The 21764-nt window shown below is 52.9% G+C and overlaps 1 protein-coding gene across 3 annotated transcripts; it reads left to right on the forward strand.

Annotated features, from left to right (window-relative positions):
* The first annotated feature begins 2281 nt into the window (after positions 1-2281).
* Positions 2282-20931, forward strand: LOC149744015 (clathrin light chain B). Of its 3 annotated transcripts, XR_016391457.1 has the most exons (7): positions 2282-2621; positions 7621-7667; positions 14639-14756; positions 15018-15129; positions 17556-17609; positions 18979-19103; positions 20480-20568. XR_016391457.1 is itself a non-coding variant. In XM_089905157.1 (6 exons), exons 1-6 carry the CDS (start codon positions 2435-2437, stop codon positions 20649-20651), a joined length of 690 nt encoding a protein of 229 aa, XP_089761283.1. In that variant the 5' UTR covers positions 2282-2434; the 3' UTR covers positions 20652-20931. The 3 variants fall into 3 exon arrangements, 2 of the variants coding, with proteins under 2 accessions (XP_089761283.1, XP_089761284.1); XM_089905157.1 differs by lacking the exon at positions 18979-19103 and having other exon boundaries at positions 20480-20931; XM_089905158.1 differs by lacking the exons at positions 17556-17609; positions 18979-19103 and having other exon boundaries at positions 20480-20931.
* Positions 20932-21764: the final 833 nt, after the last annotated feature.

Below are 21764 nucleotides of genomic sequence, written 5' to 3' on the forward strand. Positions count from 1 at the left end.
CTAGGCGTGCAGGCTTCAGTAGTTGTGGCACATGGGCTCAGTAGTTGTGGCTCGCGGGCTCTAGAACTCAGGCTCAGTAGTTGTGGCGCACGGGCTTAGTTGCTCTGCGGCGTGTGGGATCCTTCCGGACCAGGGCTCAAACCTGTGTCCCCTGCATTGGCAGGCAGATTCTTAACCACTGCGCCACCAGGAAAGTCCTAGAATTTGTTTTTTAATATGAGAAAGTTCTGGATATCTGTTGAACAACAATGTAATTGTACTTAACACTACTGAACTGTGCACTTAAAAATGGTAAAGGCCATACTTTTGATGTATTTTTTACCACAATTTAAAAAAATCTCTAAATTAAAAAAATAGAAGTTAACATAGTGGATGATTTACAGATGAAATTATATAATATATGGGGAGGAATAAAGGTTGCAGATGAAACAAGACTGACTCTATGTTAGTAACACTGAGGTTCAGGGGTTATTATGTGGAGTTGTATTATACCAATCTTTCTACTCTTTTGCATGCTTGAAATTTTCCATTAAAAATGTTTTTAAAATTTCTCCACTTCAGACTTCATGAGCTGAAATTTAGATTCTGTGCGACTGTCCCATATCTTTACTCAACTTTATTTTATTCATGTCTTTTGACCATTACTGAGCTTCACAATTAAATGGAGAATTAGAAGACAAGAACTGTGTTTAGAGATATCCAAAGATATTTAGGGAGGTGTCAAGAAAGTGGGAATCTCCAGCACAAAGAAGTGCTGCATGGTTCAAAAGATAACTTTTTAACGATCATTTTTAATATTCATGATTAAGAATAAGAGTCATGTACAAGAGCAAGCATGGTTGCAGAATGATCTGGACCAGTAATTTGTATAAATTAAGCATGGAGCTAAATTCTGCTGATGGTTAAATTAGGAAGGAGCAGGAAGGAAGGAAGAAATAGCTGGGAAGAGTGCCTGTAGTGGCACCGAAGTCTCCGGGAACCAAGTAAGAACATCCAGGGGAGAGCATGGCAGGCACAGAGCATGTTCACTAGTCCTTCTGTCTCTACGAAACCTGGAGTCCACATTTATGGCTGGTTTGTTAAACTAGGAAACTTTCAAGGTCTTTTCAGCACCTGAGCCTGCAGCTGGGGGAATGAGGGAGAGGAATGAGATGGATGATGGTGGAGTGCTGTGCTTGGACCAGGTTGTGCAGGGCCTGAAGCTTCTTTCTTTCTTTCCTACACTGATAAATAATTATATTCTTATCATAACAGTGAAAACTACATCAAAGTATTACTGTGCAAAACTGAAATTGCCCTTCGGTGGTCTAGCCTTCTGCTCCCCACCCCCAAGGGAACCCCCAGTTTGCAGCACATCTTTCCTTTCTCTTTTCCAGGTTATAGTTGACTTTCAGGTTTCAAATCAGAAAGAGAAAATCCCAAAGCCCAGATCCAATGGTGGTTCTCCGGGCCCCCCAATACCCTGTGTTTAAATGTCAGAGCGCCTTTTATGCTGTGCTGTCTGGCCATTTCCTATCTGTAGGCCTCTTAGGCTGTAATCTCCCCGTCGCCAAGGCTCGGTTTTACTGTATTTTGGAGACTTTATTCAGGGTGACTGAACGGCAGGCTGCCTGGATAAATTAGGTCTGCCTTTCCCAAGCTGGTTCATACTTAAGGGACATTTAAGGGACCCAGCCTCCAAGTAGGGACCCAGTCAGGACACACAAACTCTGGCGGTCTGAGCTGAAGCCTCACCGAATGAAAGGAAGTGCTGAAGAAATGCACGGAAGCAACACGGCCTTGTGGGAAAGGCCCTGGACTTGCAGGAAAGATGCAGTAAAGCCGTGGGACTTACTGTCATTTCTCCAAGGCTCATGATAATGGGCTTCATAATACCCGCCTAGCTTAGGAGAAGAAACTTTTGCAGAATGAATCAGGAGCCAGGTTGCGCAGCGACCACCCCCTCGGTGCTCCCGAAGCCCGGGCTGCCAACCTGCGGTGGCCCTGTACACGCTATGGTCACTTTCTGCAGTCCGCTTCGCCTCTAGACCCTGCGGGAGCTGCGCCCTGTCCTGGTGTCCTGGAAATGCGTGCTGCTGGCCCGGAGCGGGGAGCGCGGCCCGGGCCTCTGGGCCCCTCGGGCTGCGCCGCCGTCCTGCTGCCGCCCTCCTGTGGCCGCTGTGAGGCGACCTCCGGCCGTCCTGCGGGCCTCCTCCCTCGGCCGGTGACATCACCGCATTCCCGTCCCGGCTCCTCCCGCCTGCAGCCGCAGTGACAGGCGAGCCGGGCCCGGTGGCGGAAAGGAAGTGCGGGGCCGCCGCGCCGAGCCTGTCCCCGCCGAGGCCGGCTCCCCCGGGCGGCTCGGGTGACAGTGTCGCGGCTGCCGGGCGCAGGGCGGGGCACGCGCCGGGCAGAGCCGAGCGGCAGGCGGACGCTTCAGAGAGACGTGGGGAAAATGGCTGATGACTTTGGCTTCTTCTCGTCGACGGAGAGCGGGGCCCCCGAGGCGCCCGAGGAGGACCCGGCGGCTGCTTTCCTGGCCCAGCAGGAGAGTGAAATCGCGGGCATAGAGAATGACGAGGGCTTCGGGGCACCTGCTGGCAGCCAGGCGGCCCTCACGCAGCCGGGACCCGTGAGTGGGGGTGAGTCAGCCTGGTGGCCTGGGGGTTGGGGGACCTGGGGCTCGCACCCGGGGTACCGGGTGGAGTGAAGAGGGCCTGCTATGGCCAGCCAGGAGCAGGCCTGGGGCTAGTGTGTACCTGACCGGAACCTGGAGGAGATGCGGCGGGGACGGGGGGATCTTTTGGAGATCCCCACCTGAGGCCTTGCCTGGGGCTGTGGATCTGGTGGCTCCCAGGACAGAAATTCGTCATGACATTTCATCCCCAAGCCAACTCCACTATTGCCTGGCTCCGGAATCCAACACAGCCCAGGCTTGAGCTTCCCAGTAGGTTGGCTGCCCCAGGCCGAGCCCTGCAGGTGTGGGCAGAACCCCAGATCTCCCTGCCCCTCAGAAGTAGCTCCCTCCTAACAGCTGGGAAAGCAGGGGACGCTGGGTGCTCCAAGAACTCACAGACCTTCCCTGGGGAACACTTGCCATCCTGCAGTCACTGGTCTAGGCACTTTTCTTACATTTAATCATTTCATATGCATTATTAAACCCATTTCAGAGATGGCAAAACCGAGGCTCAAAAGGTACACTACTGAAACAACTAGTAAGTGACAGAGTGAGGATTCTAAACCATTTCTCTCTAACTCTAACCCTTTCCACCTGACCACACTGTCTTCCATATGCCAGGCTCTGAGTTAGACACCAGGGTGGGGGCAGGAGCACAGAGGGCTTCAGTCAGATGTGGTCCTGTCTTCCTGGGGTTGGTAGCTCAATGGTTTTCCAAAGGTGGTCCAGGACTCAGGATTTGGGGCCTGGTCCTTGCAGTACTGTGTTTATCAACAGTGTTCCTGCTCTGGCTCTGCCTGAAAGGGCAATTTCTTAACGTATCTAGTAAAAAAGTAGATATCACTTTCATGGGTACCTCCAAAACAGCGCTTGCTTCTTGTTAATGTTGTCGTTTTGGTAGGAGTTTATGGGCCTGTTGGAATAAGTGGTACCTTACATATTTTTTTAAAATGTTTACAAGTAAGGATCCTTTTAGTCATGTTTGTATTCATTCAGCATCTACTGAGCATCTACTGTGTGCCAGGCCCAGTGGGGATACAGATATGAATAAGACAGTTCCTGTGGCTTGAGGAGCTTGAAGCATCTCTGTATCCTCTTGGTATGAGAAACATAACAAGCCTTTTGTAACATATGAGAAACTGGAGGCCCAGAGAGCCTGAATATCTTGCCCAAAGTCACACAGCCGTGAGTGACAGATCTGGGACTTGATCCCAGGCTTCTCAACTGTGGGCTCCATGCTCTTTCAAATGCTGTGGCAGTCACCCTGGGAGGTGATGAGATGTAGAGGTAGGGAGAGGGGTCTTTTGCTACTCAACCAAGGCAGCAGTGGAGGACTTCTGAAGAAGCAGCAGCTCCTAGCACTTCAGCGGGACCCTCACACATCCCAGGGAATTCCTAGGAAATGTGAGCCCACGTTCATGTACCAGTACTCATTTGTCCACATCTTCCCCTTGAGACCACCAACTTCCCCAGTCGGGTTGGCCTGGGAGAGCCAGTGTCAGAACCACCTAAGAGAGAAGAAGGTAGAAGTCAGGCAGAGGGCCGCAGAGGTGGCTGGGGGTTGAGCAGGCTGTGACCTCTCCCAGGACAATGGGGCTCCAGGGGTTTACAGCCTGGATGGGAGGTTCCCTCTCCGGCAGGGGTGGTGCACAGATTGGCCCCAGACCTGAGGTGGCAGGGAGAGAAGCGGGGACATGGCCCTCTGAGGGTCTCCCAGACTCACAACCAGTAAAGCAGCAAATGCTCAGCTGCTCTGCTGAGTGGGGCACGGGGATCCGGGAGGGGTTATGGGATGGCGGCTCAATAGGTGGCCAGATAGGATGGAATTGATCTGATCCTCCTAGGCCTAGACGGTGATGAGCAAGTAATCCCCCGAGACCAGTGATGAGTGCCAGAAGCCCAAATGAGGTGCGGAAAATGTGCCTTGGGCTGCTGGGAGCTGGGCGGAAGCTCCCGCAGCCAGCACCACTCACCACCATTGAGTCTCGTCTCTTAAATGATGCCCCTGTGCTGAGTGCACTGACGTTGGGCTCCCCAGGAAACTGTTTAGTGTAGGCCTGAGCCTGAGCCACTTTGAGTCTCTCCTCTGGGGCTGGAACGACGGCCAGCCTGAGCAATGGATACTTTGTTTCCATTCATCAGCCTTGGGTAGGGCCCAGGAGGTGTGTACATTTTCACACCCAGATTTCTAAGCACTCCACCTGGCTCTGACCCCGACTTGCCCAGTCATTTCCTGACAAGCCCATTTCCCCTGATGGGCCTCAGTAACCTCCCAGGAATGTTCTGGACCCTTCCTTGTCTGCCCCCGTTCCAAAAGGGGTCAGGGATCTGAGAGAAGCAACACCCACAGGGTTATCCTTGGCACTCGTGTCTGCCGTACTCTGGTTCTGCCGGCTTCGGACTGTGGACACGTGATTATCAACGTGCCGTGGGCTACTCATTGTGGGGACAGAGACTTTTAATTCTGTGTGTGGGTATGTGTGGATTCCCAAAGAGGTTAAGCCTCATTCCAGGGGGACACTCATGGGACTGAGAGACTGGGGCACAGAGACTTTCTGAAGGCCAGGGTGGGCACCTGTGGACAAGGGGCCTGAGGCTGGGACTGGTCGGGGAGGCGGGGCCGCAACTTCCCCTCCAGAAATGCCAGGTGCACAGACCAGCGTCATCGTGAATGGACCCTGGTAACGTAAGGCCCTGGTAGAGGAGATGCCCCAGGAGAAGAAGCCACTTTGCAGAAGATGCTGCCACCAATTTAGGGGCCAGGCCACCCATGCAGGAGAAACCCCATCGGAATGCGTAGGGAGGGTGGCTGACAACGGTTGGTCAAAATCAGTCAATGTTTGGCTGTGCAAACAAAGTTGATTATAATCTATATCAGCTGGGCATTATTTCCATGGGATTAAGTATCCTTCTCTTCAGTCCCCAAGCTGAAAACACTGTCACCATTACTCACAGCTCTACCTGGCTGGTAAAGTGTACTTGTCCATCTGCGGTGATCTTGTGCAGCCTCCTGTGGGTCTTGGCTAAGAGGCATTGCAGTTTCTGAGAGTCCTCAGGCCTTGTAGATAACAGTGGGCCCCCCAAAGAGCAAGTCAGCTTCCATTTAGCCAACACTGCTCACCCTTAGGAGCTGAATGGGGTACAGAGCCTTATGAGGGAGTGAATGACCCGTGGGAGGTCACAGTAATCGCATAAGAGCGTGGGGGATTCTGTACGATATTCTGGGATACCTCAGAGTTGAGACCTTCCATCAGCACCCAGGGAAGTAGGGGAAGTAGTAGACGGCTTCCCAGAGGGGATGACTTGTGAGCTGGGCCTTGGAAAACAACTGGATCCCAAAGCACATTCTTTAGTGAGGGAAGCAGGAAGAAAGGTGTGGGATGAGGCATAGTGTGTTTGGGGAAGGAGGAAACCAGAATAGGGTTTGTGGGAGGGACTGGTGGGAAGTGAGGCAGGAAAAATGGGCAGGGCCAGATTGTAAAGATCCTCACGAGCTATGGGCCAAAGTTCAATGTACTCATTCAACAAATATTTATTGGGCTCCTATTATGTGTCAGGCACTGTTCTAGGTGCTGGATCCCAGCAGTGGACAAAACAAAGTCTCTGCCCTCCCAGAGGGCATTCAAGTGGGGAAGACAGATAATAAGCACATACAAAAATAAACATATCAGGCTGTGGTAGGTGCTACAGAGAAAATAACTGCCCAGGGGAGGAGGTAGGGGTGCTGGGGCATGAATGTCAGGAGTGGTCAGGGAAGGCCTCTAATAAGGCAGTGTTTGAGCAGCAGCTGAAGGGCGTGAGGCAGCAGCCCACATAGAAATGGGCAGGAGAGCTTTCTAGGGAGAGGGGACAGCACCTGCCGAGGCCCCAAGGAAGGAGCAGGCCCTATCGGCCACCATGGTCCACGGGAAGTGGATTTCCTTTTGGTTTGTGTTCATTATATTTTTAATTAGAGGAGTGACATAGGTAAGTGTATGCTTTTCAAAACGTCAACCTTGGCAGCTGGTTTGAAAGAGGTTTGGGAGAGGGTGAAGATGGAGGCAGGGAGGCCAGTGAGTGGACAAAAACCATTTATTCCTTCTTTCTTTAATGCACTGATTCATTTGCTTATTCAACAATTAGTTTCTGAGCGTGTCCTAAGTCACAGGTACCGTGCACGGCTCTGGGGAAGACAGCGGTGAGGATAATGGACACAGGCGTGCCCGTCCAGGTGCTTTCCACTAGCGGGACAGACAGGCCAAAGTAGTTGTACAGGTGGGCCAGGCTGGGGGCAGAGGGCGGAGGGCAACTTTGAGGATTCTTGTTGCAGCAGAAGCCACAGGAATTTGTGACTAACGAGATGTCAGGGAAAGGGACCGGGAGGAGTCACTGTTTAGGTGAGGGCAAAATCGACTCCTTCTGGGAGGGGCAGGAGGAGGAAAAGTAGGCCAGGTGCTGCCTGGTGGGGGCTGTGATTCCTGCTCTCCGAGGTGGAGCCATTGCTCAAGGCACCACAGGGACAGGCAGAGACCTGCAGGCCCCTCTTCCTGAGCCCTCGCAGACCCTGCCCTGGGCCTCCAGAGCCTCTGCCTGTTCACCAGGCACAAGCTCCACAGACAGTTGGGCCATTCCCAGCCGTGGCTGAGGGGAAATAAGTTTTGGGTAGGTGAGGACCTATTATTGGCTGGGTGACCTTGGGCAATCACGTAGCCTCTCTGAGCCTCAATTTGAGAATCTGTAAAATGGGTTGATGACAGCTTTGTCACAAGGCTATGGTGAAAATCAGAGGTCATAATGGCTGTGAGAAGGCTTTGTGCACAGTCAAGGATTGAGCCCAGGTTATTTGCATATCCATTATGTGTGCGTGTAGGGCGGGGAGTTAGTACGCACATGGACATATACAGAGGTTGCTTTGGGGGCTAATGTAAGACCCTGCTTGCTATAAGCTGAGCAATGAGTGATGCTGTCTTCTGTTCTCTTTCCAGCGGGTTCTGAGGACATGGGGACCACAGTCAATGGAGATGTGTATCAGGTAAGCAAGATTCTGTCATAGCAGGGGAAGGGACCGATAGCCTGGGTCTCAGTAACCTTTGGCCCCCATCATGGGTAGGATTAGGGATTCAAGTTCTGTTCATTGGGATGGGAACATCAAGAAAGATTTTGATGTGGTTCTTTTGGTCATGTAGGAGAAGGGGATGAAGAATAAGGACCACAGGGATCAATGGGGTGTTGCCTCAGGTTGCCCGTGATGATGTCCAGCTTCCAGAGGGAGAGATTAAGTGGCCTGCAGTGGCATGGACTAAAGGAAACACAGGGCCCTGCACACGTGTGTGCCATTGGTGGGAGGCTGAAGCCAGTGGTCATCTGCACCATGTCTGAGCATTTTAACTGGGTGAGCCTTGGACCCAGAGATTCCACTTCTCAGAATTTTCCCAAAGGAAATAGCTGGACAAGGACACCCAGATTCTTTGCAGGATTATTTATAATAGCAGACAAACTGGAAACAACCTAAGTGCCTAGTATTGAGGGCCTGGGTAGGTAAATTGGAAAACCATTCTGTTGTTAAAAAGAGCAGTCAGAGCTTTCTGTATTGACATGAAAAGATGCCTATAATATAGTAAATGGAAAAGCAGCTTGCAGAATAATATGCACAGTATGGTCCTGTTTTTTATTTTAGAAATATGTTTTCATGAAAGATCTGAAAGGATGTGTACCAACTGTTAACAGTGGTTAGCCCCGAGCTTGCGGGAGAAGGGGGGATAAGGAAAGGGCTTTCACTTTCACTGGATTGTCTTAAAATTCTTTGTAGTGATCCTATAACACACATGCGCACACACTCACCCCCCCAAAAAAAAACAGCTAGTAAAGATATTTCTAGTTAAATACTGCTTCTCTCCACACTCACTTAACCCCCCTCCCTTCATACATACACAGTTCATTTTGAAAGTACTTAAAGAACTTGGACCACAAATAGCATCCCCAGGACCCCACAGATGCAACAGTCTTTACCCCCAACCTGCAGATACCTGGGTGGGGGCAAAACCTTCACTGGATAAACTTTAATTCCCACTGGACTGGCTCAAAGACCCTTGACTGCTGGGGCTGCAGCTGCAGGATCTCCTGAGCTCTGCTTCGTTGAGGAGCTGGCCTCCTAAATCCTCAGAGAGAACAAACAATACTTTCTTATGTAAGAGAGATGGGCTGGTACCTTACACAGGGCAACTGGCCAAGTCCCATTTCTGGAAAATTACTCAACTACCAGCAAGCTGGAAAAGTCAGTCTCTAGGACTTTAAGGGCTTCGTGTCTCCCTGGCCCTGAGAGCACCAAATAAGCAGCATTGACGCCGGTACAGTTTGGCAGAGCATTGAAACTCAGGCTGCCCCTGTCCTGGGCACACTCAAAAGGACGTGGCCTGACCCAAAAGGTCAGTGTCCTAAAGTGGCCCTGGAGCTGGAGATACACTTGGGACCAGAGAAGTACCTAGAACACCATGAGCAGGATAATTTTCCCTTTCTATACATTAGGATCTTGAGGCCTTCTCCCTCCCTGCCCCAGGCCTCGCTTTGTATTTAATGGATCTGAGAAACCCTGGGCCTCCTCCCCAATCTCGGTGGGAACTCTTATTCTCCCTGCTACCAAGAATAACCCCAGCTATGTTTATCTGTAACTCATTTCACATCTGTGCCACGTTAGCATCCTAACAGGCAGGGGAGAGGTCACAGATGAGGCGAGTCACTCAGAAGCTTAGTGGCCAAGTTCAGGTTCATCTAGGTCTCCTGCCCCTGATCTGGTGTCCTTTGTACCATCCCCTTGTTGCTGGAGCAGGCAGGCCACAGCCCCTGGCTGGCGGGTGGGAAGCCCCTGCAGACTTTTCTTAGGATGGAGCATAGAGCAGGGTCTGGCTTGTGCACCCCAGGCGTTCAAGGGTCCTGGGCAGAACTTTCCTGCTACCTTTCTTAATCTTTTCTGGAAGGCTATGGGCCACTAGGGGGCCCAACTGTGAACCTGATCCCCAACAAGGCCTAAGGATAAGCCTGCATCCCCGTTGAGCTACTTAGAGGAATCAACAGCTCAGCTCAGCTTAGCTTTAGCTGGTCAATCCCACAGATTGGTTATGCCTCATTCTCCTGGCTGTCCCTGGAGTCACAGTACATGCTCGGCCAGCATGGCCCCCCGGAAGCCCTTGTGGTGGTATCCAGTGTCCAGCAGAGGGGTCCCTCGGGAGAGGAGTGCTGGGGAGCTGGGCTGAGACAAGCCCGGCCCTGACTGTAGCCTGTGGCCTTTTGGTCCACAGGCCATTCCCGCCTGACCTCTTCCCTTTCGAGCTTGGGAGGGGCTCAGAGCATTCCTGCAGCCCCTGGTGAGCCCTCCTGGGCTGCCAGCCCCACTGGCGGCTGACCCGATTTCCTCACTGCGACAGTCAAGTGATTAAAGAGGAGCCCGACTGTGGCCCTCCCGACCTCACTGCTCACTGGCAGGGGCAGGGCAGGAAAATAAGTCCAGAGCAGCTGGAGAAGGGGAGCCAGCAAATAGCTTCTCAGGGCCTTGTCTGCTGGCAGCACCACTGTGTTCTTCCTGGTTGTGGTGATGGTACAGCGCAAGCCGGCCTGCTGGGGGCATGCCACGGGCAATGGTGAGCCCTGCAGCTCTGCCACCCGTGCATGTGCATGTGCATGTCCGCTACAGGCTACAGGGGTCACAGGGCAGTTATCGCATTCAGGCCCCATTTTGCACCCCGAGTGGGATGTTGTCACTCCCATTTGACAGGTGACGAAACCTAAGGAGCCCAGGGAAGGGACTTCTTAAAGGTCACACATCCAGTGAGTCGCAGGAGGGGACTTAAAGCCCAGTCGCTCTGATGCTGTGTCCCCGTGCCCTCCACATCGCTTTGCAGGCAGCCCCTCATTCCTTCATTTAGTCAACTCGCATTCTGAGTGCCATGCGCTGTGCTCAGGGCCTCAGATGTAGAGGCAAATCCCATGGATGTTTGTCCTCGAAGAGCTCAAAGGACAGAGACCTGAAAGTCATGCAGGATGGCAAGGGCTTGGGTGTGGGGCTGGTCTCAAGAGTTCTTACTATGCGTCAGGCACCACCCAAAAGCTTTATGTGGATTAACTCATTTCATCCTCCCAACACCCCTACGATGTAGGTTCTGTCATTATCCCCATTTTACAGATGAGGAGGAGGATGCACAGGGAGGTTTAATAGCTCTGGTTGCACAGCAGCAGCAGGGAAGAGCTGGGACCTGAACCAGGCTCAGGCGCCAGACGCTGCACTGAAGTCAGAGAGTGTGACAGGGACGGATGTTGGAAGTGGGTTCCAGGCTGCCCAGGGGCATGTGGGTGGTCCTGGCTAGGGGGACAGCATGTGCAAAGGCACAGAGGATAAGACACGCATTCGGGGGCTTGCCTGGAGCCTGGCACCTGCTGCAGAGAAGGGTGTGCTGGGGGAACCTGAAGAGACCACGGGTGCAGGGCTGCTGTGCCCGCAGGCGGAAGGGATGGGGGTTGGGGGGGCAGGCACAGCTCCCAGCCAGAGCCTGTTACTAGGCCGTGCTGGTGGAGGACGCAGGCCCAGCTTGGCCAGGCTTTGTGCCCAGGGCCTGAGCACAGCATGCTTGGACCACACTGAGCAGCGCCCCTGGATGTGCAGTGCAGCTGCTCGAGGCTCCGCCACCCCCCCCACCCCGCCCCAGAGAAGCCCTAGGGTCTCTCAAGCTGCTCCTACACCCAGACTGCTCCTACGCAGGGCGCTGTGGCGGGCTGCGGCAGAGGAGTTTGGATGGAGTCAGACAACCTGCGCTTCATTTCTGGCTTTTCCCAGCCGGACAGCTTTGGACTAGTCACTGCTCTGAGCTGGATTTCTCATTTGTGAAATTGGGATTAGAAGCCCTGCACTGCTGCCTCCGCAGGTCTGTTGAGAAAAGTGCTCTGTAGCCCTGGAAGCTGCTTCTAAATCCCTGACCTAGCCACTGAGTGAGCCAAGGGGGGTGCGTGTGTGGGTGTGAGAGAGACAGACGGGGAATGGGGCGTGGGGCAGTGGGAGGAGGGGGTGCAGTCTCTAATCTTGGGATGGTAGACTTATCAGGGAGACCAAAATCACGTGACACAGAAGTAACTTTGGTCCCTATTGGCTATGTATGGACACACGTGTGGCTATGTGTGACACCCAGGAATTCAGTTTGAATTCTGGCCCTGCCAGTTCCTGGCCAGGTGACCCTGGGACTTTGGAGCTAGACTTTTCCTACCTGTAAAACAAAGATAATGAAACCCACCATGTAGGGTTGTAAAGACCAAAGGGAACTGTTTAATTGCAAGTTCTCTGCCAGTTTTAAAACGCTGTAACCTGTGAGTCTTAATTTTGGGGCAATCTTGATGGAGATGGTGGGTCCTGAAGGACACCATGGGATGACTTTTACCCAGAGGACCCCCTCCAGCCCACCTCTCCCACCCCATCTGCTCCACACCTGGTAGCATCTCTGTACTCAGATTTTTCCAAAGGCACCGGCCTCATGTGGTCCTTAAGCTGCCAGCTCTTGGTCTGAAATGCCCTTTCCCTATCTCTTCCCAGCCTACTCTGCTCCCAGGCTAGAAAGGTCATGCCCTCCCTTGTCCCCACTCTTTTCATGACCCGTGTTATGCATGTACCCCAGCCATGATCCTCATTTGTGAGGGACTCCCTCTGCAAGCTCCCGGACGATGGGCTGTCTCGTTCATCCCTGACCTCTAGCCTGAACATCGGTTAATTCATTCAAGTAATGTTCTTGAAATCCTCCTACAGCCAGGCCCTCCATGGTCTACATACTATAAAGAGACAGGCAGTTTCTGTCCTCATGGAATTCCCTTACTGGGGGGGCGGGGTAGGGTGGGGTGGGGAGGGCAGATAGTAAACATGTAAACAAACCAGGCTTTTAAGATATCCTGAGTGCCAATAAGAAATAAAATGTAGCACCTGGATAAACACGTAGAAAGTAAAAGTAACTGCATTTGTCTGCAGACGGGACAGTCTATAGGATTGGGCAGAGGTCCTGGTAGCCTAGCCTCAGGACAGGGTTGTTCCCAGAACTGGAAAGGTACATCCGTGATCAACTCGTGTTGTCCAGATTAGGGCCCTGGAAAGGCCCCTCGAGATGTCTTGAGAGACTCTCTCAGTTGAAGTGTAATGCTGGGCAGGAAAGAGGAATAAGGACAGCGCCCCAACTGCCCCACCCAAGGGTGGGCCTGATCCGAGGAGCCAGGCTGCACCTCTCCGCCCTGGGCCTGCCCTTCCTTCTCCCCAAAGACAGCTGGAGATGCAGCCCTGATGTTCCATCTGCGTGCTCCTTCGCCCTGCTGCCCACAGCCCCTTGGGCAGACGCTTACCCAGCCCTTCTTCTGAACCGGGCACATACATGCTGGCCCTGGGGGGGATCTTCATCCACATGGCCACTGCTTACTGATCACCAGCTGTATGCCCACAGCAGGCACCACTGGACAGATGTTGTTGGGTGGGGAGAAGATACGCTGGTACTCGTGACAGTTTTAATGAGTGCTTGCAGGAGGAGCACAGGGAGCAATAAAAAGATGGGACAGGAGTTCAGAGGCTATAAACAAGGTCCTGTCCTGCCCACCGGGAGCTCACGGTCCAGCGGGGAGACACCCGCAGTAGAAGGTGAGGGTGTGACAAGAAGCACAGAGAGGACAGGGTGTGAAATCTGTTTTGGGGCTGGGAAATATCCCAGAGCTGGTGACCTCTGAGCTGGAAACTTGTGGGGTGGAATAAGATTTCATCAGCCAGAGAAAGGAGGGAAGACAACTGAAGGCGAAAAGCACAAAGGAGACAAAAGCCGGCAGCATGGGCATGTGGGATGTGTGCAGACAGGAATGTACAGGGCGGACAGAGCACCAGAGTGGGCGTGCCAGGAGATGGGGCTGGATCATAAAGTCTCCAGCTTTGCGAGACCAGGGGGGAGCCCCATCCTTGTTGGGCTGAGCTCTCAGCCTGCAATGCTTCAAGTCACCACCCTGGCAGGTGGCGTGGAGAATTGGGCAGAGCCCTGGCTTGGGAGCCAGAGGACTGGACTCTGGCCCTGCTTCTGCCACTGTGTTGTGCCATCTCTCCTGGCCTCAGTTTCCTCCCCTATAAAATGGGAATTAATAATAATAATAATTCTAGCTACCATTTACTGAGCCATCACTCCATGCCAGGCACTCTTGTAAATGTCTTATAAATATTGTTGCATCAAATCCTCACAACTAGCTCTTAGAGGTACTTTTATTACTATTCTCACTTCAGATGAGAAAACTGAGGCCAGGCAAGGTTGAGCAACTTGCCTGGGCTACACACATATATAGCAGGCAGTAGAGGTGGGATTTGAACCCAGATGGTCCAGCTGCAGAGTCTGAGTTTTTCATCACTGTACAGTCGTAGCCATGGCCACCCTGCCTATCTCAGGGCTGCTCGTTCACTCAGCAAATAGTTATTGAGTACCTGCTACATGCCAGGCATTGTGCTAGATGCTGGGGACACAGCAGTGAACAGGACAGGCAAGGTCCCTGTTGCCACAAGGGTGACATTCTGATGGAGGAGACAGACAATGGACAAGTAAGCATATTATAAAGTGAGGCCATTTGGGACTGTGTTATTTGGTAAATAAAACTAATAGGGCAGGGCTTTAATGATAGAAACACAGGGAACTCTCTGAGTGCCAAGAAGCGTTTGAAGTTCTTTACACTTTTTTAACTCATTTCATCCTCATATTAACCCTGTGGGGTGGGTGCTATTTTGTAGCCCATTTTATGATGAGGAAAGTGAGGCACAGAGAGGTTGAGTAACTTGCCCACGGTCACACAAGGAGCAGAATTACTGGCAGAGGGCACAGCAAGTGCAAAGGCAGGGTACAGTCCCAGGAGACAGTGGGTATGAGGTGGTTTGAGATGTGAGGGGGTGTCCTGGTACTCAGGTGCCAGACACAGAGGGGCAGGTGGACAGGCTGGGTACACTGCCGTGTGTTTGTGTCCTAGGAGGCTAACGGTCCAGCTGATGGCTACGCTGCAATTGCCCAGGTCGACAGGCTGACGCAGGAACCCGAGAGCATCCGCAAATGGAGAGAGGAGCAGCGGAAACGGCTGCAAGAGCTGGGTGAGGGCAGGGCTGAGTGTGCAAGCTGGGCTGGTCCCCCTGGCCCCGGGCTCCCCACTGGGTTGGCTCTCTGGGACACGGTTGGGTGGGGAAGCCTTAGGCTATATGGGGGCCTGCCCCACCTTAATGTGGGATTAGCTGAGGATGGACCCAGGGCTGCCTGCCGGGGCCGAGGGGAGAAGCAGCAGCCAGAAGCACAGCCAGCTGTGCCTCACATCCCTCCTGGAAAGCTGCTGCTCATTCACCTGTTGTGGGTTGCAGATGCTGCCTCCAAAGTGATGGAACAGGAGTGGCGGGAGAAGGCCAAGAAGGACCTGGAGGAATGGAACCAGCGCCAGAGTGAACAAGTTGAGAAGAATAAGATCAACAACCGGTGAGAGGAGCTGTGAGGGTGCGAGGGGACTGTAGGGTCATGAGGGAACTATGGGGACATGAGAGGACCTACAGGGATATGAGGAGCTATGGGGACATGAGAGGACCTTTGGGGACATGAGAGGAGCTACAGGGATATGAGGAGCTATTGGGGACATAAGAGAACCTATGGGGACACGAGAGGACCTATGGGGCATGAGAGGACCTATGGGGCATGAGAGGACCTATGGGGACGTGAGAGGACCTACAGGGATATGAGGAGCTATGGGGACATAAGAGGACCTATGATGACATGAGAGGACTGATGGGGACATGAGAGGACCTATGGGGACATGAGAGGACCTACAGGGATATGAGGAGCTATGGGGACATAAGAGGACCTATGGTGACATGAGAGGACTGATGGGGACATGAGAGGGCCTATGGGGACATGATAGGACCTATGGGGACATGAGAGGACCTATGGGGACGTGAGAGGACCTACAGGAATATGAGGAGTTATGGGGACATAAGAGGACCTATGGTGACATGAGAGGACTGATGGGGACATGAGAGGACCTATGGGGACATGAGAGGACCTATGGGGACATGAGAGGGCCTACAGGGATATGAGGAGCTATGGGGACATAAGAGGACCTATGGTGACATGAGAGGACTGATGGGGACATGAGAGGACCTATGGGGACATGAGAGGACCTATGGGGACGTGAGGAGCTACGGGGACATGAGAGGACCTATGGGGACAATGAGAGGAACTATGGTGGGGGGACTGTCTTGAGGATGGGTGATTTGGTGGCAAGAACGTGGAGGAAGGAGAAGCCGAACCCACAATGATGTTTCCTCAGTGGCCTGTGGAACTCAGCGCGCTGAGCTCTGCAGAGCTGGTATGCCATTAAGCTCTGACCTCCTCACCACGACAGACAAAAGTGAGTCTGCCAGTAAGCAGATGAGGTCCTGGGACCCAGTGGGATGTAAGCCAGGCCGTCCTGGAGCCCAGTGGCCAACAGCTCGACCTGGGCCCCCTGTGGCCATGGTTATCATGACAGAGAACACAGGCCTGGCAGGAAGGGAAGAACCAAGCCGTGTGCAGGATTTTATTGCTTATAGAAATGATAATGCTTCGACCCAGAAGTGGCTAAAGAATAAAGGGAAGTTAGTGGCCTATATAACTGGAAAGGCCAGGGGTAAGGGCTGCAGACCCAGTGGACTCAGGCACTGAAACAAAGTCCGTCAGTGCTCACTTTTACTGTCTCTCGGTCTGCTTTCCCCTACGTGGCCTTCACTCTTGGGCATACACCCCTGGGATGGGGGCAAAGGTGGCCACTAGCAGCTCCAGGCTTCTGCTCGATTTTCTTGGCAACTTCAGTGAATATAAGCCTCTTGCTCCCAACAGCTCTAGCTGAAGTCCTCCACCTGACCTTCATTGGTCTGGTGTGGGTCACGTGCCCACCCCAGGCCCAGTGATTGTCTCGGGGGAGGGACTCTCCCATAGACCCAGCTTGGTCGATAGTCCCATTACTTGGGTTGTGCATGGGGTCCGGTCCCACCCAAACCACAGGGACTGAGTGGGGGCAGCTGATGCTTCAAAGGACAATCAGGATGCCCTTCCTGGAAGAAGGGGGACAGATGTTGGTCAGGAAAGATAGCAGAGGCCCACCGGAGAATACCTTGCAGAAATGGTCTCAGATTAGAGACTGCCAGCAGCCCCTGCCTCTGAGGCTGTGCACTTCAGGGTACAAGACTTGCCAGAAAGGAAAAGGCTGGCTCTGGGAAGCCACCAGCTGGAAGCTGCTGCATGCCAGGCCCTGGGCCGGGCACTGCGGAGGCTGAGCTGAGAAGGACGCAGTCTGTGTCCTCAAAGAGCAGAGGAGGGAAACACACGGGTACAGCTGAACTCAGTAGTAGGGCCCTCTGCAGGAGAGCTGTGGAAGCAAGGGATGTGGGTGGCGGAGGGACCTCTGTGTCTAGGGACCTGGGCTTTGGAAGGTGGCTAGGAGTTCACCAGGAGAAAGAGGGCAGGGGGTGGGGGAGGGTATTCTAGACTAGGGAACAGCATGATACGAAAGAAAGGACGTTGTGCTTGGGCACCAGGGAGCGGCGGGAGACAGGGCCGGAATGAGGGCTCCCATGTGCAGGGCCTCGGAGGCGAGGGGCAGGCAGACACAGGCGGTGGGGAGCCACTGAAGGTTTGTAAACAGGGGGACTAATATGATAGGGCTGAGTTTTAGAAAAGGCCACCCACTCGGGTGGGTGGAGGATCCCTGCTCTCCTCTCAGGACTGTGGAGAGTTGCTGAGCCTTCCAGAACTATGCTTCCTAACACGTCTCCAACTGGAGGTACTAACGCTGTCTCTCTTTCTCTTTAACCCTCTGCCTGTCTGTCCATCTTGCCATCCCGTCTTCCCCCACCTAACCCCCTTCCCTCAAGGATCGCCGACAAAGCATTCTACCAGCAGCCAGATGCTGATATCATCGGCTACGTGTACGTGTCTCCTTTGCTCCTCTGCAAGGGCCTGTGTGTGGCTGGCAGTTTCTTGAGTCTCCCCCTTGTGGGGTATAAATGAGTATGGCTGGGCCTGGGGCAATGATCAGAGCAGGAGGTGAGCCCGAGGGGTGGGTACAGGCACCAACCCTCCCCTCCATCCCTCCAGCAAATGTTTATTGAGCATCTTTGAGACAGCTTTGCTAAAATCCAGGCAAAGAAAAGAAAGGAATGTCCGGCCATCCCCAGGTGAGAGAAGCAAAGGGCAAAGCAGCCCAACTCCCTCCTTCTGAGATGCCTCTTGGAGGGGGGAGGTGGGGTGAGTCTTCTGTTGAACAAACAAACATTGAGTGCTGGTGCTAGAGGTATAAAGAATGCACAGCCATTCCCCGCTCCTGCCCACAAGTGCACTGCTCCTCCTTAGAACTTCAGCCTGAATTTGGTCATGAGCCCCTGTCCAGACCACCAGCGGTTCCCTTTCACATGTTTCTGCTTTGAGGTCTAGTTGGTCCTGTGCCTGATCCAGACCAGAGATGGCAGAGATTTCCTCTTATGCCGCCCCGCTGGCTGGTAGTGACAGCCTGGACAGTGTGCTGGGGATTGTGAAGCCGAAGAAAATAATGCAGTGATGAATGTGTGATGATTGCCACGTGTGTATGTGCCAAATATTTGCTGTTTCTCGCTCTGGATACGCCCTTGGCAGGCCTCTGACACTGTCTGGGCTAACGCTTCTCTCACAGATCATGGGACACACCAGAATAACAGCTTTCCACTCCTTCCTTCCGTCCACTCTCCCATCTGTCCAGTGCCAGTCTCTGGTCAGACAGGAGTAAGACACACACGGTCTGTCCCCCCAAGTTGCTCATGATCAAGAGCGTGTTGTGATAAGAGCCACATGCAAGGACACAGTGGGCTCAGGGAGAGCCCGGGCAGGCTTCAGAGGTCAGAGTCCGCCGGCCCTTAAAGTGTGAGAAGGAGTGTGCTGGGTGGGGAGGGTGAGAAGGGAATGGCATCCTAGGTGGGAAAAGCTGCTGGGGCAAAGGCGATGAGATGGGAAATATCTAGCGGCCTGCAGCGCCTGGAGCGGTGGGAATGGGGAGAGAAGGTCAGTTTGGAGCCAGTTGCAAAAAGCCTGTCGTGAGATGTTAAAAAGCTCAGACTTGATCCTGAAGGCAGCGGGGAGCCGTGGGAGGTTTCAAGCAGGAGAGTGGGGATGGAAGAAGGGCATCGGCGCTGAGTAATACCACAGGGCGTTCAGTGCTCCTGTTGCACCCGAAGAAGTGGTCCAAGGAGCACCCAAGGGAGTCCTGAAGAGAGGAATAGTCTAGACCAGCGCTTCTCAGACTTCCATGTGCCTATGAATCACCAGGGCCTCTTGTCAAAATGGAGATTCTGATTCAGAAGGACTGAGGTGAGGCCATGATTCTGCATTTGCAACAAGCTCCATGGTGATGCCGGTGCTGCTGGACCATGAACCCCACTTTGAGCAACAAGGTTAGAGGCAAGCCTCTTGACCCAGAAGAGAGAGCTCCTAGGATCGCTCCCCTCAGCCCCACTGGTCAGCCAATGCCACACAGCACCTTACATTTTCTCAAGCCTACACACACCTGCTACGTTGTTTGATTCTCAGGCCAGTGAGACAGATCAGCAAGGTGGAGGCACTGATCCTCCCTTCCCAGGTTAGGAAATAAGCACACACCAGGGAAGCAAGATCACTAGCAAGGGGCCAGGTCACCTGATCTGGGGCCGGCTCATCCTGAGCCGTGGGGATCATGTGGAGAGCTCCCTGCCATCAGTCAGTGCCTGGCATGTGGCAGAACTGGTCCTGCTTGAGATGCAGGGGGCTTCTAAGGAGAAAGGGGCTTTAGGGACACTTGTTAGCTAAACAGGACAGAGACCCAGCCCTCCCCACCCCAGAATCCCTCATTGCTTTTCTCTTAATGATTCCCATGTTTAGGTTTTGTCCACTAAGCTACATTTATTATACTTTGTTTCCCCATTGTTCTTTAATCAGTGGCTTCTGTAACTGTCAGCCAGAACTTCTGATGAAAAACCCACCAGTTTCCATCCTAATTTGATTCCAATCAAAGGCAAAGACTCCAGTGGAGCATTCCTCAGGCTGTGGCACCAAAGAGATAATAGTCATTTGGGGCTAAAAAGAGTTCTGTAGTCAAGTATGCTTGGGATATGGCAGATTCTATATCCATCGTGTACTCACATTTGTGGTGCACATAAGCACATTAAAGGCTTTGCAAGTCTTGTTTTGAAGATCTTCTTCAACTGATTCTTCTATACATTTTTAAGCACAGCTCTTTTCTAAAGAACACTTATAGGGTCCACAGAACCCCGAGGCAATGCTGAACAAGAGACTTCACCTAGGTGGTTAGTTAATGTCCTGCTCAGTTTTTGGAAATGTTGAAAATAGCTGAGATACTGCATTAGTTCCTCCAAGGGCCTTTAGGTGTCAGGAGCCCCAGTTTGGGAACTCTTGATAGAGAGGTAATGAACAGACAGTGCTGGGGCAGGGGTAGGAGGCTACTTGAGCTACAGTGGCAAGGGAAGACCTTTCTGAGGAGGTAAGGCCTGCACTCAGACCTGAATTACCAGAAGCAACAAGCCATGAACAGGTCTGGGGGAAGAGGTGACCGAAAGTACAAAGGCCCTGAGGTAGGACCAAACTAGGCTTCCTCTGATGGCAAGGCTGTTCCTGGGGGCCTGAGGTCAGAGGGCCCGGGGCTGGGGAGGAGACGTCTAGACAAAGGACCCCAGAGTAGGCTGGACAAAGCAGCCTTGCTCAGTGGGAGCAGAGCATCACTGATTAAGGGGAAAGGCAGACAGCTATGAAACCTCTGTCCTATCTCCACCTGCAGGGCATCTGAGGAGGCTTTTGTGAAGGAATCCAAGGAGGAGACCCCAGGCACAGAGTGGGAGAAGGTGGCCCAGCTGTGTGACTTCAACCCCAAGAGCAGCAAGCAGTGCAAAGACGTGTCCCGCCTGCGCTCGGTGCTCATGTCCCTGAAGCAGACGCCGCTGTCCCGCTAGGAGCCTGCCGCCAACATGGCCGCCATACAGGGGCCGGGCCGGGCAGAGGAGGAGCAGCTGCTTTGGCCAGGGGGGAAATGCCTCCAGCAGCTGCTACACAGCCTATTCCGTTCCTCGCCATCTCCCGGGGCCGGGAAGGGGAACCCTCACCCCTCTCAACTGTCATTCCCTCACGGCCCTACGGCCCAGCCCCTCACATCTCCTCTCAGTCCACAAAATTGTGACTGTCCCTCCTGATGTATTTTTTTTTCTTGGCTTAAAGGGTGTGTTGTTAACTCTTTTTACACTTATTTCATTCTCATTTCTCTGGAAGCCACAAACTGGTGTCAGGGCTGTTTGTGCTTAGAACTTTCCCAGCTTCATGGGCTTGAGAGAAGGTAGGGCTATTTCCCTGGTAACCCAGGGGCTCCCAGCTGGCAGAGGGCATCCCAGGGGCTCCCAGCTGGCAGAGGGCATCCCAATCTGTCTATGTCTGCTGCCTCCAGCCCCAGGAGGAAAGACAACCTCTCACAGAATGTTTTTGCAAGCTTGATCCTTTCTGATCCTTGAACAAACCCATGACATAGGGATTCTGTTGGTCTGTCATATAGCCACAGACACCCAGAGGGGAAGCAGCTTGGAGGGAAGAGGCAAGACCAGAGGTTCCCGGTGGGTGCTTCCTCTTTGCCTGGGTGAGGGGCTGGTGAAGGTAGCCTCTGCCACAACCCTTCCTTGGGATTGGTCAGGACCCTCTGCCTCTTTCAGCTGTGCTCTTCTGTGGATTTGGGAGAAACAATCAGTGACAACACCTTCCCCTTCAAGAGAGTTGCAAACAGGTTATGTTCAAGCCATTGTGATCTGAACAATGTTTAAAAATATTTAATTGCCAACCGTATTAGTTTCCTAGAGCTGCCATAACAAAATACCACAGCGTCTGGTTTAGAACAACAGAAATTTATTGTCTCACTGTTCTGGAAGTCATAAATCTGAAATCATGGTGTCAGCAGGGCCATGATCCCTCTAAAGGCACTAGGGAAGTATCTGTGTTCCTTGGTGTTCCTTGCCTTGTACAAGCATTACTACAATCCTGAGTTCATCTTCACATCGCCTGCTCTCTATATGTGTCTGTTGCTG

Source organism: Delphinapterus leucas, unplaced genomic scaffold (genome assembly GCF_059928025.1).
Source record: "Delphinapterus leucas isolate spDelLeu-1000000601 "Yukka" unplaced genomic scaffold, BTC_Dleu_Yukka2 spDelLeu_asBTCV2_sq25, whole genome shotgun sequence".
Taxonomy (NCBI): domain Eukaryota; kingdom Metazoa; phylum Chordata; class Mammalia; order Artiodactyla; family Monodontidae; genus Delphinapterus; species Delphinapterus leucas.

What these genes read in the sequence shown, in the direction of transcription:
- LOC149744015 (XM_089905157.1), top strand. Translation starts at nt 2,435, where the DNA reads ATGGCTGATGACTTTGGCTTCTTCTCGTCGACGGAGAGCGGGGCCCCC. An exon ending in GCCGGGACCCGTGAGTGGGG is followed by an intron (nt 2,622 to 7,620) that starts GTGAGTCAGCCT and finishes TTCTCTTTCCAG; the next exon opens with CGGGTTCTGAGGACATGGGG. An exon ending in GAAACGGCTGCAAGAGCTGG is followed by an intron (nt 14,757 to 15,017) that starts GTGAGGGCAGGG and finishes TGTGGGTTGCAG; the next exon opens with ATGCTGCCTCCAAAGTGATG.